Here is a 20,608-nt window from a genome sequence, read left to right as displayed (position 1 = left end):
ACAAAACCCTCAAATCAAAATCTGGAAGAAAAGGCTTTATGCCATTTGTGAATTTCATGTCTGTGTAGGCAGTCCTTTTGCCATAAAGGACAATTTGTACTTTGCTAAACTTACATTTTGTTAGGAATTAGAAATTGCTAGTTACTGTGAAGAGTCTAGAGCTTGTTTTGTTGCAGTCAGGCCAAAACTGATTGACTGGATTGGACAGATTATATTTTACGAGACATGTTACAATGGAAATGATGCTAGAGAAGCAATCAGCAGATTTACTGAGAAACTTTAGAGCAATAGAAACCTGTGTTGGCAGGTTAGCAGAACTGATTATACAATTACAGTTTAATGAGTTATGTCGCATCTGAGCTACATTACCTAGCCATGTGAATGTTCCTTGCCTGCTGAAAGTGTGAGGTAAAATATATTTTTGATCACTTTTAGGTTAACTCAAGTGAATAATGAAGGTGGTCAAAGAGCGCACAGTTTTCACGTGCAGTAGTTCAAGAAAGCACACGTTAGCCAGCAGTTCATTAAGCAACATTAGCAAGCTCTGTCTGTGCCTAAACAGATATGCTTCAAAGGAAACATTGCGTTGGCTTTGGTAGTGCGGGTCTTTTCTTTTATCACCACTCTGTTTGTGGGGAATTGAGGCGCAACACTGATGGTGTGTCTGTCCTGAAACTGAACAGGTAGTCCGTGTCTGAACCGGGAGTTAGGCCACGGGACTATCAAGTTGGATGTCTGGTAGTGCAGATACGTACTATCACAGGTAACACTGCTTGTATGTGTTCCCTGTAAAATAGTGCATGACTGATTTCCTTCTTTAAGGAATACTTTTCAAGTAGTATTCTACATATATAAGCAGTAAGGAACTACACACTAATACTTGTAAGAAAACAACTCAGAATAACATTCTGGCCTGCAGACATTGAAGCTGATCCTGAGATTAATCCTGATAAGAAGTTACAATTAAAACCTATCCTGTCAAATTAAATGCTACTTTATTTGTCCTTACCCTCTCTTTTGTCCTTTCTGGCAGATGACATTCGATCCTTCCATCTTCTTCAATATTTTGCTGCCACCCATTATATTTCATGCGGGATATAGTTTAAAGAAGGTATGTGTCTCTTTCTTACATTACAAAAGTGACTGAACGCGATTGCTACTTTGTACATCCAACAGGCCAGTGACAGAAAAAAGAGTCAGTTAACAATTATATTGCATGGGAAGAATGGAAGAAAATGAAAGATGCGTGGACCTCATCCTGCTCCCTTTCTGCATCTGTGCGAAGATTTGACTGTGCGGTTTATAACACTTGGGCATTCCTGTTTTCAGAAGAGACCGCTTTGAATGTGGTGACGCTGCACGTAGGCAGCAGCCCATCTGTGTTTTGTATACCACATGATCAGGACTTTGTTCAAGGGATGGGGTTATGATACTGTTTGCGTCAGATACTTTCGGTGTGAACTTCTGTTATGATCGTGAAGCATTTGGCTGGATACATAAAGGAGGGAATTTCGATGGCATTCCACCAGGCAAAAAATGAATCATCTTAAATTGTATTTTCCAAAATAACTGCTGAGGCTTATATTGTTTCATCTTATATTTGAGATACGGGTTATAAAAAATGGCACTTCTAGATGCAGTGTTTCAGCTTGGTCTGAATGTTCTTTTATTGACTGTATTACAACGAACTTTCTTCCAAACTTTCCTCCCCAGAGACATTTTTTTCGTAACTTGGGATCGATTTTAACCTACGCCTTTCTGGGAACTGCCATCTCCTGCATTGTCATAGGGTAAGTGAATGCCTTCTGCTATTATTGCTGAAGTCATTATTAGTGCTTGGTATTTTTTTCAATTAAAAACTAAACTGTAAAAGAATTGCAGACCCTGCGTGGTCAATATACTTCATAACTTGTGTAACAGATAAAGTAATTCCTGATCAGGGAATGCCGAGATGGAAAAGGCAAAACTCTTGGATAGTAAGAGCTGTCTAGGGCATTCAGGAAATTGCGTCCCTCATTTCTGGTCTGTGGCTGACGTAAGCATGAACTGCTTTCTACAACCCTGTAGCTTTAACCATCTGTCCTGAGAAATAGAACCATTCTCTCGATTGAAATTCCGTGCTTCTCACCAGAATTCCTTCTAGAGGAGAGCAGATCTCTAACAGAAAAGGAAGCACTTTAAATCTCAAAAGCGGCAGGAACAGATACCTAGTGGCATATATGTAAAATAACTGGAGTAATTTCAAAGGCTAAGTGAAATTTTTTAGTTGAAGATGATGCAAAAAGCCCCAGTCTGGAACTATGTGTGAATTTAGCCTGGATATGACTAAATGGCTTCTGCAGAAAAAGAGGAAGGGAAAAAAGCAGAGGGGCAAAAAATCCTGTTTTATTTCCATACCTCCTTAGTGAAAAGTTTCTAATTTTGTTTCAAAATTTGCCTAATTAAAGAAAAGATTTGCTAGTCAGAAATGGATTATATATTTCCAGAGTGGAATGATGTGACACTTTTGTTTGTCTGTTTGGTTAGCTCAATCAAAATTAAACAAACCATTTAAAAATCCTTTTGGATCTCAAAAGTGCATGGTTTTCACAATACTTATGAATACCACACAGACACTTCAGCTCTCGTGTTCTGGGAAAATTCCTGATGCAGGTGAAAACAAATGAACAGAGTTGGATTCTGCAGCGAGTGGGTATCGGTGCCTGCACAGAGCCTCACTGAGAAAAGCAATGTGCTGTTCACAGTCTAACCTTAGCATCATTAGGCATCCCATGGCATTTCGGAGCTAGGGAGTGGTGCAGAGACAGCTGAGCTAGCTGAGTCTGTATGGTCCGTGGAGGTGATGAAGCAGTGCTGCATGTAAGTGAGTAAGTCTTGCTGAGAGGCCTTGATCTTGCTGGGATTGTGCAGGGTCACAATGGGAAAAAGTCATGGACTTTCTGGCGTGCAGGTTTTAGACAGGAAGCATACTGCGTCTTGTAGGATTTACTTGATGTCCTGGGCTGTAGAACTCTGAAATGTACTGTTTAAATCTCTGCATGATATGGAAAGATTTATGGAAACGCTTCAGTTTTTGTGAGGGTGCTTGAATTTAAAACTGGTCAAAATTCTGTACCTATGAACAGCACTTTCAAATTATAGAAACAATTAATTTTTTATTTCTGTCTTTTCCCTTTCTTTATAATGGACCTTTAAATAAAGATGTCTGTATGTGCTGCATCAAGGTATAAGCTCCTTGCTGGCGTTATTATGAGATGGAACTTTCTCCTTTAATGTCATTTTGATAATAGTAAAACACATGAATGTCCTATAACTTAGAGTTCAATGATTTTAAAACTGTTCTTTTATGGGTATGTCATCATATCTATCTTGACATCCTAGATTCCTAATAATCAAGCAGCTTAGTAAGCATAATGTACCTGAGGCACTGTGGCTATTAAATGTTCTGCAAGCTATGGTCACTCCAAATGTCACGAAATTTTAGACTCCACAATGAAAAGCAACATTCAAAGTATGATCACCTTCTGTGCTGAAACACAAAGGAGTGCAAGCTCTGTATGTGGCTGTTTCCCCTTCATGTGAAGGGGAAACTGCTGAAGATCTATGAGCTAAGGAGAAAGGATACCTTTGATTTCAGACACAAATCTGTAACCCAGGAGACATTGTGCCATGTGGCTCATTTGTTGGAAAGGAAAAGCTTACTCCTGCTTTTCTTTCTGAAATTTTGCTTTCCTTGAGAGATGGCACCTTATCATCCTCTGACCTCTCCTATTGCTTGTTCTCCTCTGGAGAAGGATGTGAGGCGGAAAGCTCTGGATCTTGGGCATCCTTCTTTTCTAATGGGAACAAGCATGGAGTTGTAAAGACCCAGAATATATGGGGATTCCACAAAATGACATAATTAAACAATCAGAACAATTTCCTGCCTGGTTGCTTGGTGTCCCTACATTTAAACCACTCTATTAATTTCTTTGTGACGTTCTACAGCTTGTGATAGAGCTCTGAAAGCATTTATCCACATGAAAGCAGTATCGTAGCACTGTCACTTCGGGGGGTGAATGCCTGCATCATAGATCCATGAAGATCACAGCTTGGACAGCTGCACCACTCATATGTTTCCCCCATCTTTATCTGCAGTAATATACACCTCAGTAAGACCCCAGCTCTTGGAGTTGCTTCTTTTAATATACATTTATATGGCCAAAAGCATCCCTAAGGTTGGAATTATAAATTCAGTAAAAAATCTGCATCCTGATAACAGTTTGAGCTGAATGCTAGCACATTACTGAGGCAACAGTGGTTATGGATCTCATTAGGACTCTTCCTGTGCTTCCTCTCACTTGTCTTAGCCATTGAACATTTCTCTCCTGTAAACCAATTGCTAATGGCTCTGTGAGGCTGCAGAAAAGCAGTAGGGCTGTCCAGCCCAGTGATGTTCTTCAACATGCATTTGGTTTCTGAGCTCCGACATGTGTCATTGCCCTTTGCAAATGGAAAATGTCAGAGCAGCTTTGATAAGCTTGTTAAAAGAAACATTATATTGAGTTTAGCCTACATTCCAAATACTGTCATTCCTGTATCCATGTTATTTTATCTGAAACGGAATAAATGCAGATAGAATCTACTACAGAAAGTTCCTACTAGGTCCAGCAATTCAAAGTTCAAGCCCATAGTCAGGGATAAAGATCCAAAGGAAACCCTAAGGTAGAAGAGTAAGCACTGTGCAGCACCGGGCCTTGTACCGTGTTCCATACAAACCCACAACTCCCACTGAAATAATTGCAGAGAAGGCAGAAAATATATTCAGAATAGGGCTTGTGTGAATGTGAAGCACGTTTGCATAATGTACACGTCAGGATAAGAATGAGATAATGAGAGCATGAAGAAGAAAGATGATATAAAAACTTTACTGAAGGGAACTAAAAATAAGTCCTAAAAGAAAAACACATCCTAAGAGAGAGGGGATGAAGAGCTACAGCTGTTGCAAAAGAAAGGACAGAGGTACTTGTAGATTGCATTGCTGTAGACAAATACTTGTGCATAGGTATGATTAAACATGTGCTTACTTTTTATTATATAGGCACAACACATATACATGTACAGTACGTCAATATACACAGGCTTAGACTCTCTGCAGCCTCATTGGGACTGTGCTCTTCCTGCCAGACTGAATTACAAAGCACCCCATTGTGAACTCCTCCTGCGGGGCTCGCTGTCGTCACAGGGCACAGCCCATAACAAGGAAGGACCAGACCTCTCTTTGTAAATGAGAAACAGCTGGGAAATATCAGTAATAAAGAACAGGAACATCATTTGGATTGTGCAAACCCTTCGAGTGCTAAAAAGTTGCCATGGAACACACTGATACAATGGTGCCTGTCTCCTCTTTGTAAATCTTTGCTTTTGTATGAAAGGTTGTCTTCTGGCATCGAGAAAGAGGAACTGTGTGGAATTTGAGTGAAAAGGCTATAATCAGATATTCCCACTGAGGGCAGGGAAGGAAGGGTAAGAAGGATTGCTTTTTTTTTAGTAAAGGCAGTGCCGAAACGTAATTGCTTTCAACTAAATACTACTCTAAGGAATGCCTGCCCATGTTAGCTGTAGTACTGTCCTCAGCCACTTAACACACACGCAAGTTATAGCAATTCCCAAGCTCTCCCAGCTAGGCCAGATTGCACCCTTTGTACCAAGTCTGACTAGCAAGGATCCATGCAGAGAGATCCCATGAGGGAAAGGAGAAATTCCCCCACTCCAAGCCATACCGACTTTGCAGAACTGCTGAAGTTGTCCCCTTCATGGTGAACAGAGTCTGCTGACTCTGGGTCTGCATCTGGATCATATAAGATTCAGTCTCTCAACAGATCTTTTCTCTGCCAGTGGTTTCAGCTTCCCATCTCCTGAAGAATAGTGTGGGACGATCAGTGAGACAGCGTTTTACTCCTAAGAAAAATCATACAGGTTAAGTCTCTCTGAGGCCTTCTCCGATACAGGGTGGGCAGTCTCTTGCTGTCGTAGACTACTTGAGTTTCACAGACTCAGAGAATAATTTAGGTTGGAAGCAATGTCTGGCTGTCTGCAGTCCAACCTCCTAATAAATGCATGACTGGCTTTGAATTTAAATCCACTTGCTCAGGGCCCTGTCCAGCTGAGTTTTGAATGTCTTCAAGAATGCGAATTCCACTGGCTCTCTGGGAAACCTGTTCTAGTCTTAACCACACTCACTACAAAGATTGTTTTTCCGTATATCCAATTGGAATTTCCCTTGCTTCACCTTGTAACCATTGCCTCCCACCCTTTCGCTATGCATCCCTCAGAAAGCGCCTTCATCTTCCCTATAACCACCTGTTAGTTGAAGACAGCAGTTAGCTCCCTTCCTAGTTACAAGAGAAAGATAAGCTGCTTTTCTCCAGGCTGAAATAACTCAGCCCTTTGTCTCTTCTCATACATCATGCCTATCAGCGCCCTAATTATCTTGGTGGTTCTCCGCTGGATTGTCTCCTATCAGTCTTTCTCGTACTGGGGGTCCAAAACTGGAGACATTATTCCAGATGCCACCGCACAAGTGCCAAGAAGAGACTAATCGCTTCTCTTGACTTGCTCACTACACTTCCATGAACACAACCCGGTTTGCAGTTAGTCTTCGTAGCTGCAATTATGAAGTTCACTTCTGACTCATGTTCAACTTGATATCCACCAGGACTTCAGGGGTTTTCTGCACGTAGCTATCTAGCCGGTCATGCTCCTGTGTGACTGTTCCATGGGGTTATTCCTTCTTTGCAATATTTATCTGGATATTAGCTGTGTATTGATGACTGACTGTAAATTGAAGCAGCACTGAGCTGATGCTACTCAGTGAGCCCATGAAAACTGGGCTGCTGAAAAATTAAATTAACATCTGTCCCCTCTTGCCTTTGTTGGTTTTTATTTTACCTTTTAGGAAGAAGCAGGGAGAAGGGCCTAACTTCAGCTTCTGCAAGGAATAGTGTTCTCTTCCCTTAGATTTTATTTTTAATAAACTGTGCTATCTGATAGGATGCATCTTCCAGAATTGATGCCTGTGATAGGTATTTCAGTTTTGATAATGGAAGAGTGCTCAAGTGTTTGGAAAAATCTTGAGACTATGGTAACAACCCATCAGAGCAACATATGAGGTACTGAATGGCAGGGCAAGTAGAAAGATTTGCATTTTTTTTTCCCCTCCTGAAATCATCTTTAATTCTTAGATCAGCATTCTCAGTGCCAGCCGGGGCCAAGATGCCTATGCACAGGAGCACTGACTTCATAAAGTTGGCCTTATCTGTGATTTTTTGATTCGGTTTCACTTGGGTTCTCTCGAATTGCAATGCCAAAACCACATTTTAGATATTCAGAATGCAGCATGTTTGCAGTCATTTACTCATATTTTTCCAGCCTGCCTAGTACATTTGGCAAGGCCTGATTTTACTGGAATGAAAAGCTCTCTGAGTGTGCAACTCAAATAGCAAACGTATTTGCAGACAACTTAGGCCATTTGATCTGCCTTTGTGGCTGCAGTGAGAATTTTGCTTGAATAAAGCTGAGATAAAACATAGGGTTTGGATCAGAAAAAAATAGAGTAATTGTAGTTTCAAGACACTGAAGTTACAAAATACAAACAGCTGATAATACTGGTGGTAGGAAGAGTCATTTGTCGTGGTTTAACCCCAGCCAGCAACTCAGCCCCACCCAGCCACTCACTCAATCCCCCCCCCCCCGGTGGGATGGGGGAGAGAATCATAAGGGTAAAAGTGAGAAAACTCGTGGGTTGAGATAAAGGCAGTTTAATAGGTAAAGCAAAAGCCGCGCACACAAGCAAAGCAAAACAAGGAATTCATTCACTGCTTCCCATCGGCAGGCAGGTGTGCAGCCATCCCCAGGAAAGCAGGGCTCCATCACGCCTAACGGTGACTTGGGAAGACAAACGCCATCACTCCGAACGTCCCCCCCTTCCTTCTTCTTCCCCAGCTTTACCTGCTGAGCATGACGTCATATGGTGTGGAATATCCCTTGGGTCAGTTGGGGTCAGCTGTCCCGGCTGTGTCCCCTCCCAGCTTCTTGTGCCCCCCCAGCCTGCTCGCTGATGGGGTGGGGTGAGAGGCAGAAAAGGCCTTGACTGTGTGTTAGCACTGCTCAGCAGTAACGAAAACACCCCTGTGTTATCAGCACTGTTTCCAGCACAAATCCAAAACACAGCCCCATACCAGCTACTGTGAAGAAAATTAACTCTATCCCAGCCAAAACCAGCACACATTCCAAGAGCATCACTGTTTTAAGGGGAAAGATGTAGGTGTTTATATTAGCTACTCAGTTTGCATAGCCTTCTCTGGCTGGAGAGGTAGGACTTCTCCATATTCCAACTAGAGCCAAAGTTGGTTAGTTTGGCCTGATTAATTCCAGTACAAGTCTGTGAGCGCATGGATGCTTGCTTTAGAATAAGCATATCGGATTGTTTCATGGTAATCAGTGCTTAAAAGTGAACTTCTAATTAAAAAAACACATAGAATCAAAATATTTCCTTTGTGCATCTGTGTTTAACTGCAGTGACTAACAGTTTGGACAAAGCCTCTTCTGACATTTAACTTAAAGTGTAAGGAATAAGTCATCATACTTGTTTTTCACAGGCAGTCAAGAATCCTTTCCCTTGCCATTCCTCAGCATTCTACAAATGAATATTCAAACACTTGTTGCATATGATCACTAAAAGCTGAGATATAATATAATATAATATAATATTTTCTAAATTCTTTCTTTCAAAAACTGAATCTTAAATGGTTTGAAAACCTGAGTAATTTTTTGTTTCTATACACACACACACATATAAAAATATAAATTTATAAGAGAGAAAGAAAGAAATATCAAGAAATATCAAATACCACTCCAAATATTTTTGAGGAAAAAAAAGGCATGAGATTGGGTTTTCCATCATATCCTTTCTAACAAAGTAGACATTTTCCATTCAAATGTCTGTGGTATCGAGATTCCATCATCACGTGAAAATGTTTTTTCCTCACTCTTAACTGCACACTTTTAGCAGCCCCTCTTTGTGCCTCCTGAAGGAGGAAGGGGTGGGCTGAATTAATAACAGTGTTGCTAAAAAGCAGCAGGAGCAAGAAATGTTCAACTTTTCTTTACACAGTTTACATGGGTATGATGCATCCTGACATAACTATACAGCCAAAGATGTAGTTCTCTCATCAGTATACCTATCCAAACATACTCCTAAAGGTTAGGAGACAAATTCCTTCCACTGGCGCACCATTTAAACAGACTATTAACAATTAATCCTTTTTAGTAGAAAACAGTCTTTCAAAACAAAAAAAAAGTGTGACTTTTTTTGTGTGTGTGTGTAGCATTCATTTCCTCCTGAAAAGTTAGTTTATTTTACAACCTTTTTCTCAACAACAAGTAGCTTGCTCTGGCCTCACAGTAACATGAGACAGGACTATTGATATTGATATATTGATATACTGATATATTTACATATTCTCAGAAGACAGAGGTTCCCTCTCTCATTAAGCATGCGGCAGCGCACGCCTCAGAGGTTCAGCATGCAGTAGTTACATTTACTGAGCACTGCACGACTCTGAGGATATTCTTATTTTTTTTCATAGATATTTCGGTAGTTTGGCAAATGCTAGATGGACATTTAGTTAGGTTATGGGTGTGTTCTATACTACTTTCTGACTGAAGCTTAATAGAATCTACAAATAGGGTCTGCTGATGTGAAACAGTATTGAGCTTATAATCTGACTCTTCTTTCTCATCTGAGGGCTATGGATAGGCTTTACAACTTGGAAACTAAACACTTGTAGCTATGTGCTTCAGCAGAGCAAAAACAAATGTTGTTTGGCTTGAATCTACTGTACAGTGCTATGGGATTCTTCTGGATTTTGGAAACTGTTTCTGCAAGGAAAAATGGGGCCAGGTTAATGGTAACAGAAAAAAAAAAAATCTCTGTTACAGAGTTCTCCATAAACTAAGCAAATATCTTTACACGGATTATCTGCTGCTACACCACTTAAGCTCTTGCCTTCCCAGATGATAATTTTTGTACTAATTCAGAATTAGTTCATGTACAAGGAAAGTAGCATTTTTTTCCTAATTAAAATATTGTTTTCTACCACATGTTCCCACCAAATGAAGCAAAAAAACCCCAGGTCCATCCTCCCTCCACACGCCACTTGTAAATAGCAAATGCTTCACCTGCCCACAGGCAAGAAAAAAAGCTTTATTTTTGGTACAAAGAGAAACTGGTGAGGGGGAGTGTTAAAGTATCTTGGTGCTGTAGAGATTAACTGAGGGAGAAAGAGGGAAAAATTATATGCAGACCATTTGCCCTCCCCAGTGATAAAACCCCCTGAACATCAGATGTCTGGCTTTAATAAATTCTATTAATCTTTTGAAGCCAGATATTCAGCCTATGACTGGAAATAAAGACAAAACTAGTAAGCAGACATTCATTTGAATGTAGTATAACTTTTGTAAGTGTAGTACCTGCGTTGGTACCCTTTTTTGGTTTTTTGGCTGCTTTCATGTCCCATCTTGCAGTGAATGCAGGCGCTTTCTTTCAGTCATGAGGCAGTATTGCACCATTTTTGCATTGACTTGAGGAAACGCAACAGGCATGTTTTAGCTGAAGAATCAAGCTAAGTCTCTCCAGAGTTCTCCAAAGAAGACAACCTAACACTGAGCCCCAGCAGGAAAAGAATTGGTGTGTTTAGTTGTTAATGTGCAGCTCAGTGCCCCAGAGCAGTGGCTTTGATTCTTTAGTCAGTCCAAATCTAAAATAATTCTGTTGCAGTCTGTGGACTTGCAAACTGCAACTCACAGCTGCAGCTGCAAGGGGTAGTTCCTGCTTATCACTTTTGTTTAAAGGTGTTTGGTGAATCCAAAATGGGCTAGTAAAGTGTGAGTTTAGAGATGCTGGAAAATATACACCACCTATGATATCGGGGAATAGGAATTTTGCAAAGGGAGTAAAAAAGGGAAGAGGCTTTCTCTTAGACGTAACTCTCAGAGAGTTCTAGCAGTTCTAAAAGTTATAAAGTAGTAAAAAAAGCCTCTAATTTGCATGACTTGTCAACTTATGGATAAGGAGCTGTGTTAAATCAAGACACTGAAATAAAATAGTGTTTCCCAGACCACTAACACCCACACAGAGCTGAACGTTCTTCCAAGAGTACTTTGATGCATTCAAGTATGTATGTGTGTTGCTGCAAGTTCAGTCAGAATTTGTAGCTATTTCGCAATAAACATCTGACGTTGTTTACTGCGGCAGAGTTGATCATGCAGAAAACACAGTTTTTCTTCTCATAAACAGATGTGGTGAACAGCAGGGTGTAATTATTTGTATCTTCCAGAAGAACCCCTCAGCATACTAAGGATATTGAAAGAATTGTATTACAGGGAACACTAAAGGTGTGGGACTGCTGAGACAAAGAGAACCTGGAATACCAGGAGACTCATCTAAAATCAAAAGGATGTTTAATTTCATATTTGATATCCAGTAGGCTCTCCAGGAATCCAGCAAAAAAATTAAATCAGGCACCCTTCTGAAAAACGTGCAAATGGCATTTGTTGCAAAATAGGAAAAACACTTGGGTCCAGATATTTCCCAAGAAGAAACCCCACATTGGAGGGAAGAGGTTTTGGTTTTTTTTTTTTATTTGGTTTTGGGGTTTTTTTTACAAAGTTTCTTCCCAGTTGCCTTGGAAGTTGAAGGTTTTTACTGCAGGAATGAATACTTTTGGATAGATCTCTTAATGTCTTTTTCCCCAATCTTCATGGATCCTTTTAAGAATTGGCACCCAATGTGGTCTCCAAAGACTGCCATCCCCTCTTTCTCTGGCTACAGACCACCCACACACCTGTGCAACCCAGCTTCCTTGGCTGCAGCATCATTTGGAAGTCTCAAGTTTGCAAGCCTACTCTCGCAGTCTCTATATTAACTTTCAGGGAAAACATCTTTACAGAGCTTGTGAAATGGAAAATACGCATCCCTCTGGCCCCATACCCTCATAGTCCACTGCCATTCTCAGAAGTACATACCCTCTTCCCAGAACAATTCCAGGCTACAGAGGAGATGAAAGCAGAAGGAAAAGGAGGTACGACGACTCTGGTGTATTTGTTCTTTTTCCATCTCCTACAGATATTCTTCCACACTGCATGAGAAACCTGCACACAAAGCATGTGACTGAGGAAGGTATCTCTCCTTTCAACCCATGCTATGCATTGCATCAGGCCATACATAACTGTATGGCTTTACTAGGTGGTGAGCCATGCCACACTACCTTCTGAATCGAGATGGGCAATGACGTGACCTCTATCATGTACACAGGAATTTGTGAATTGGTTGCAAAATGCTTTGACCTGCTTCAGGGTGAAAGGCGTAACAGAAATTTAAAACAGAGGAGGAAAATCCTGTTCTACTTCAGTAGCATGGAGCTGCCCGCAATCTTTAGTCTCTTCAAACTGACCAGTTTACTGTTAGACAGATAAAATGCTGACCAACATTTGGAAGCGTACAGGCAATAACTCACTGGAGTGCTTGACTTGGAGCAGAAAGGGAGAGGGTGACACAGATCTCCTGTTACCTTGACAATTTCATAATAAGCCAACTCAGAGGATGCTTTGTTCACCTACCCACCACCATTTTACATTTCCCTTTTCTGAGCCAGTTGATCAAATAGTATGCTTGCATCTGATGAATCTTTTATGGAGCGCAACTGCTATTAGGCTGAAATGTTTTGTAAACACACCAGCTTTCATGATGGCTCTGGGATAGAAGCTACACTCAGTGGAGACAGAACCTACAAAAGCTGGCCTGATCGGATAGTCAGATTCTCCACAGTGATAGATAGATGACATTTAAATAATATACGGAGCTTTTCTTCAGCTCCTGATTGTTTCTGAGTATTACATTACAGCAGAACATATTCTGCCCCTAGCCCATTCCTTTCAGCCACTTTGTACTTTCAACTTTTCTACCACTTTTTCTTTTGATTCAGTTATCTTAGTCCCCATCGTCCCATACCCAGCAACTAGCTGCCCAGGCAGTTTTTCTTTCTCCTCACCTTTTTTTTGAAATATGGAGTCTGCAATAAAAAAGTCTTACCGAAGAAAAACGACTAGGATTATTTCACTTCCTGCTGCAAGCAAGGACTTTATGCATGAAGATGGCTCTTAAAATGCTAATTAGCCTCTGCTCATAGCCAGCTCCATACCTTAAAAAGGAAAAATCACTTTTATTTCTGTAATATACTGATTGGGCATTTGCTTGCTCTTTGCACCATCACCTCTCCCCAGCTAACCACCCTCTCTCTGAAGCTTAGCAGCAACCAAAATTGAAATGTTAAAAGACCACAATCTCCACTCCTTTTTGACCTCTCCTTTATTGAGAGCATGGGTGTTTTTATCTGTTACGTGGTATTTATGGGCATGCTGCAAATTTTGAGCAGGATGATGTCACTGGTAAAAAAAAGTTGATCTGTAAAAAGACAATGACTAATAGTGAAACTCTGCAACAAGGATATAAGGTCATATATAGACACACTGACTGACCTAGATACTGCACCATCGATGCCCTTTTGTAGCCCGCTTATGTTGTATGAAAGGATTGCTATTACTCAGACTGAAAATGAAAAACAAAATATTTTTTTGAATTATTCACGTTCCTTTCACCCATCCCTACAACCCACTCAGTGGTGAAAATAAGGAAAGACTCATTTTGCTGATGAATAGGGATTATTTTCAGAGTTCCATTCGTCTATTTGATTTAATCCAAGTGAGACTGCACATGAAAACATTAGGTGCGTTCCCTGAGAATGACCTTCATTTATTTGATTTTGGGAGGGGAGTGTGTGCTTATGCAATCTCTATGGAACATAAGTATCAGAAAATAAAATTAGGAAAGCAGAGGAACCTATCTGACGTTGTTCAGTCCTCTTGCAAATCATGTCATCTGGTTTATGCAGTTACCCTCCGTTGTTCATCGGGATATGGATACAGCCGATTTCAGTTTCTCTCCCTTCAAACAACATTCTGAGTGAGCTCGCTCTTCACCGCTCTTTTGTCACAGTCACCAAATAATTTAGGGTGGAATTGACCTCGGGTCCAATCCCCTGATGAAAACAAGGGTAACTTCAAAAGTTAGAGCAGGTCACTCTGAGCCTTGTCTGGTCAAGTTTTGAATGCATCTCAGTATCCATCTCTGAGGAATAGCATTAGTAACCAAGTGCCAGCTGGATTTCAAACCAATGTTCATTACTTTTTGAGCCCAGCAGGAGATTGGGTTTTCCACCCACAAGTCCTTCTATGGTGAGTGACTTGATTTAACCAGCTTTCAGTAATCTTCCTATTAATGCTATCTTACCTGGCCCACACAGAAATCCACAATTTGTGCTGTAGCACAGCATTATTACATGTCGAACCTGTCTACTACATAGACCTTCTCATTCAAAGATTTTAAAATACCTTTTAAGTTCGGCTTGATTTCTAGGAAGCAGAATATTAATCTCACTTTAGATATGGAAAAATGCCCTTGCTGACAGGATGTGACTGTTCACGCAATGTCAGCAGCAAGGCTGGGAGGCAACGCCGAAGCCCCATGCCCTGCTCTAATCACTGGGCTGTGGTACGCCATTTGCTGTACAACTGCGAGTACCTGAAAAGCACTTTTTTTTGCCATCACCATTCGGGTGGCTCAAAAATTCACGTGCGATGGAAGAGGTTGAGGCTAGCATCAGAGGACTGCCAGAGCCAGAGGCCTTACAGATGTAGCTGGGTTAGTCAGGAGCTGGTTTCCCGCCCAAATCACAATCCCGTTTTGGTACCTTTCCAAAACAGCCCTCTGCTGTGGCCAAAAGGAACGTTTGTCTTTGATCCCGAGTCAGACATTCAGTTCAAGAGCCTTACTCATGGTTTGATAGAGACTCTGAATGTCCCATTTTGCTGTTGAACTTTGTCGTACGTTTAACATGCAGCACGTGTGGTTGTACTGCTTGTGAGCTCCTTCCCCTGTTAAAGATACAGGCCGTCGGCATTTCTTTCCACACGCGTCAGAGAGGAGGAGAAAAACCGCATCTTAACTACTTTTAAAACACAAATAAACTGTGAGAGAAACAGCAAATATAAGTACGTAACGATAGCATCCAGTACTGCAGCGAGAAAAACTTAAAATCACGCACACTTTCGCGCATGGGACGGCTGCCTGGGGCGTCCTTGCTCACAAGCACCGGGGGCCTAGTTCCCTGTCTCACACAGGCACCACCCGGCCCTCGCCTCACCTCAGCGCCGGCGGCAGAGCCCGGCGGCAGGGCCCGGCGGCAACCAGCAGGTGGCGGCCGCGCTCTGCCTGCGCCTGACCGGCCCGGCCCGGCCCCGCTCCGCCCCGCTCCGCCGCGCCCCACCGACAGCCGGGCGAAACGCGCCCGCCGAGGCGGTGCCGCAGCCGGGGCCGGGAGTGCCTTTTTAATGTGCTGTTCGCCTAGTGGCGGCTTAAACGCAGCGCTGTGGCAGCCTCCCCTCCGCCCCTCCCTTCCCCATCGCTGTCTGTCGTGTCTGTGTGACCGGGGGGGGGGGGCGGCGGAGCGTGGGCTCGGAAGGCTGGTGAGCGCCCCAGCCGGCGGTCCCACACGGCGTCCCGCCCGGCTCGTCAGGCCGGCGGGAGAAAAGCAAGATTGAGCTGAACTTCGGAGCCTGGGTTTCCTCGGCACTCCCTGCGGACTCGTGTACGTGGCTGAGCGGGGAAGGTGGGTAGGAGAAATGTCAAGCTGATCCAAAGGCAGAATTTGTGTTGGTTTTTAGGTGATTGAAGGAAAAAATATAAGGGAGGGAAAGAAACATTCCATTTTATCTCAAACAAAACTTCTTTTTCAAGTGCCTGGTTTCTATTTAGAGCTCTTCCCTAGGTTAGTGGTGGGGGCACCTATCCACATGGTGGGCCTAGTTTGAGGGCATCCGCATTCAGGATAACTGGAGTGAGGCAAAGCTCCAATTCCAAATCGGGAAGAGCCAGTGCCAGCTCTCCCGTTTATTGTGTGATGGGAATAGCTTCCAAAGTCTGCAGGAGCCAGGACGCTCACTTCTCTCTTCTCCAGCTTGGAGCACTGGTTGGAAGGGTATACTACGAGTTACCAAACAAGCATCATCCTTTACACGTCACTCTTCAAACACTGATCGACCCAAGGATTCTGAACAACACAGTAAATTCTGATGAACTATTATTAGACAGCTAGGGATGTCACGGATATGAGGGAGTCTTTTAGCTAAAATTGTTGTCCAGTATGCCTAAATGTCAGAATGTTAATAATCAGCTCGATTTTCAAATGTTTTCACTTAGTTTTCTAAGTATGGACTTCGTTACTGGAATTGTGACACAATGATTTAAGGACGCCACTGACAAAAATACATTAGTTATGGGAACACTTGCAGGATTGGAAGTGACTCAGAAGCCTGAACTAGTTGTTACAACGCACTTCTAGTAAAAGGAATAGACTGCAAAACCCATTACAGTTGCAACTCTCACTGGCAAATTGCAGCCTCATTAGTAATCTTGTCAAGATGACAGGGGTTTTACATTACTGATCCTCTTGTTAGCCCCTCAAGTGTATGACTGAAGCGCTCTTTCGGGAGTAGTTTGTGGAAGTGAATGTTGTAAATATATTTCCTTTATAGGCAAACAGATGCTCTCTGGTTTTGGGGCTATGAAACTGGCGCATTCACGAACACACAACTCACTTAAAAATAAGTGGGAAGAGAAGGTAGTAGTTAAACCTGCCAAAAATTAAGATCTAATGATAATTGTAAGCGCATACATTTTTGTCATATTTTCCCAGTGAGCCAAGAGACATAAAGTAACATAAACTAACTTCCTCTCCCTGCAAAACTGTCTCTTCAGTGGTGTGCATGTTCTATATAATTCTTATATATGACAAGGATGACTTTTTTTTTTTAAATGAAAGAATAGATTAATCTATTAATGACATATTGACCTGCAATGCGTTAACATTACTATAGGGCAATATCAGTTGTTATCAGGCAGGCAGTAGGTGGTCCTGTTCACGTACTCCACTAATCAAGAAATTTATATAATTAGGAATAGGTCTGCCACAAATGTCCACAAGCACTCCCTCATGTGTCCCTCACACCACAGTCTGGCTGAAAGCATGTGTGACGCATGTAGTAAAGGAGCATTATTATCTCTTAACTGTGTCTGGGAGCTAAGAAGGTAGCAAGACTTTTCCCCCGCTGTTGGAGCAATTGAGTGGGAAAAAGAAGAGTATCAAGAGTAACAAAGCCGGGATAACAAGCCAATGTGCTATTAGAGTAGCAAGGAAAGCGTCACCAACTGGTGATCAAAGCTCATTGTGAGGGAAGGGTACCTTTGGTTTCAGTGTTTGCCCTGAGAACAGGTGCCTCTTAGTAAAATCTGTAGGGCTTAAATACATGTCCATGCGTGTTGGGGTCTGGCCAGGAAAAAACACAGGCTAATAGGACAGCTGGCAATGGTCACCCAAGGTTCATAAGCTATTCAGACTTCATTCCTTCAGAGTATTCACCCTCATTCGCTGGCTGAATTGTCAGTTCATAGGCTTTCATGCAGGGTAGAGACAAACAGCCATTGGGTTCTAAAGGTAAAAATGTTCAATATAATAAGGACAAATTCCAATTTTTCTCATAGATTCTTTAAACCAGGCTGTTCTTTCCTTAGGTTGACCTGGGAAAGCTGTGGAGCATCCAGGCAGGCTGCTTCCACGTCAGTAGAGCACACTGGTAGCAGTTTAACACATTTCCTAATAATTGCCCACAAACGCTTTATGAAGGACAAACAGTTCCTCAAAGCTTCTCAGATAATATTCCCCCTGATTAAAGAGCCTCAGGAAGGGCTTCTCTGCTGAGGAGAAAAAAATGCCACACTGTGAGGTTAGCTTGTCATGGGCTGTAAACAAGGCGTCTGTAGCCACAGCTTTCAAAACTATTTCTCCTCTGTGTTCTTCCTCTGTTCATCAGGTACTGGCCTCTGGGTGGCTTCTGCTTTGAAAGAATTAATTATTCAAACTCTGCCTACATCTCTCTTTTCAACAACAACTAACCCCATTGTGTTACAAGGACAAAAACCTTTGGTAACAGCCAGGACAGATGGCTGAAGCCAGGCAACACATTTCAGAGGTGTGCCACACCTCTGTGTTATCAAACCTGGTTTTATTGGCAAACCTCATTAGCTTTGATATTTTAATTAAAGTGCCACACTCGAGGATATTCTTGTTGTTCAAAAAGCTCATATTCAATTATTTTTTAATGCCTCGTTATGAAGAAAAACTGGAAAACCTGATCCAACTGCAAACTAAAAGCTGAACAATCCAAAGAATACAAACTATGTCATTTAATAAAAATCTTGTTTGAGGACTTATTATTTATCTTTTGGTGGTTTTTTTAACATGTTGGGGATGGAAACACTGCTGTGTTATTCAGCCAATATCCCTGCTGGAATGCTCTCTTCTTTCCATAGTGATACTATATAAGCCCCTATCTCAAGGGAATGTGTAACAGTGCAGCGCCAAGATGCTGTGCTGAGGTATTTGTGCCTTCACACTTTCTTTTCTGCAGGGCCTTCTGCCTCTAAAAAGACGTCTGAGTTACTTTCCCCTCTTTCTCTCACTTCTTCGATCTGCTTGATCATTATAGTCTAAGCTATTCTTAATTTCCTCTTGCTAGCCCATTTTGAAAGCCTTGTGTATGATTTCCGGTTGATAAAATTGCCATTGGGATGCCCTTTCTCTCCCTTTAGCATTGATCATCATCATCACGAACAGATGCTGGGGAGGCAGATGATCTTTCAAATGTAGCAAGGAAGGCTGGGAGGAGAGTGCCTGGAGGCAGATTCAACCACTTAGAAGCATGTAGTCACACACCGTGGTGTTAGCTTGCTTCGGGTAGGGAGGGGAGCGAGAGCTGAACATCAAAGTGCAATGGAAATGTAAAATCCTTACTGCCATGCTTCCTCCTTTCATCTGTGCTTTTTCTCCTGGCAAGGTGTTGCAGGCAGTTCTGCTTTCTATGCCACCGAATAGATTCAAGCTTCAGTCAATGTAAATGGAGCTCCTGGGTCTGTTTATTATCCTTTAGAGGTTCTAACACTCACTAAAATTAATTTGAGATTGAAAATATTTTCAATCAGCAAAAGCAGGTGCAAACAGTCTTCCTAGGACAAACAAGGCTCAGGTATTCTTCGGGCTCAAGCTGCAACAGGATGGGGAAGAGCGGGAAAATTGGGAAAAACCCATCCTAGGGGACTCCTTAGGCCGGGTCAAAGTCACATGCTGCATGGTAGCGATAGATTGGCTTCTGGGCCAGAAGCTTCGGTGCAGAATCGTGACTGTCCCTTTGATGCCGTGTCTCGTCCCAACTGCAGTCAGCTGAAGTATTTGAAAAAGATGTGGCAAACAAAATGTACCAAATTGATACTTAGATCTCCCTTTCTGGGTTTGTACTGGGAGCTGGGAACACCCCAGAACCAAGCTCATGTAACATTTTGAGAAGTAAAACGCTACTGGAAGATAATGATACCCACTCTTTTAGTTACATGCCCCAGAAAACACAATTTGCTTCAAGTAAGGTTTTAACTCGGTGAAATGGCTAACTGTTGCTTGGGTAGGATTTGGGCAGCAGAGGGTGGCAAAGCGCAGTTCACAGATGGACTCGGGGTGCTGGTGGGTGCTGGTGATCGCCCCTCTGCAGCCCGGGTGGCTTCCTGCGACTGAACGGGGTGGTTAACATTCATTTCCAGTCTTGAGGCTTCCTCATCTAGCACGTGGGATCAAGATTTATTCCCTGCTCTCTTGTCGCTTGTGCTATTGCTTAACTGCAGACAGCTCTGCTGTGCTCTTCTGTCTTGTCTGTCATATTCTGTTTGGTTTTTACTGCACATTCAGTTACTAGAAAAAACATTGTCATTGTTATTTCCTTGTACAGCCGAAACGCTGTTGACTTTGGTAGGTGTTTGACAAGTGTGAGTAATTCTGTAACGTCTCTAACCCTTTCGATGCTCCAAAACATAGACCAGTGATCATTGTACAGGAGAAATCGCTATGAAAAAAGAAGGCTGCGTGTGTGCATGTGTATAAAAAACTGAAATGTAATATAAAAAGTATAATGTATAAGTTAACATAGCAAGAACTCCAAACTGAAGGAAGGAGAGGTCTTAAGGCCAATTTTTAAAGTTTTGTCAAGAAAGTCCAGAAGTACTTACTAACTTAATTACTTGGAGCTATACCAACAGGCAGCCTAAAACAATTAACGTTTACTTATTTCTGAAGCGCTTTTTACTTTTGCGAGTAGTCTCAAAAATTTTTCCCATCTGTGGAGGCCTGGCCTGATTTAAGAAAGACTTCTCTAATGTGATATGAGCAGTATCTCATGAACTGTGGTTCAACCTATGGTACAGACTGCTACTGGCAAGCATTTTGAGTGATCGATTGTCCATATGAGATTAAAGTAAAAAAATAAAAAGGTTTCTACAACTTACAGCTTACGGCAAACTCTAAATAGACACTCTGTAAAACTGTGTTTGTGTGTTAAACAAATTTAGCTA

The 20,608-nt window shown here is 42.0% G+C and overlaps 1 protein-coding gene across 1 annotated transcript in view; it reads left to right on the top strand.

Moving 5' to 3' along the window:
• SLC9A9 (solute carrier family 9 member A9) overlaps nt 1–20,608 on the top strand; it is a 218,327-nt gene that overhangs the window by 12,707 nt on the left and 185,012 nt on the right. The window contains exons 3-4 of the mRNA XM_076341008.1: nt 1,034–1,111; nt 1,714–1,790. Of these exons, the coding sequence (XP_076197123.1) occupies nt 1,034–1,111; nt 1,714–1,790 (155 nt within the window). The remainder of the gene's footprint in view (nt 1–1,033; nt 1,112–1,713; nt 1,791–20,608) is intronic.

The sequence above is a fragment of the Aptenodytes patagonicus genome, chromosome 6 (assembly GCF_965638725.1).
Source record: "Aptenodytes patagonicus chromosome 6, bAptPat1.pri.cur, whole genome shotgun sequence".
Classification (NCBI taxonomy): Eukaryota; Metazoa; Chordata; class Aves; order Sphenisciformes; family Spheniscidae; genus Aptenodytes; species Aptenodytes patagonicus.
This window is presented reverse-complemented; position numbering and strand designations above follow the sequence as displayed.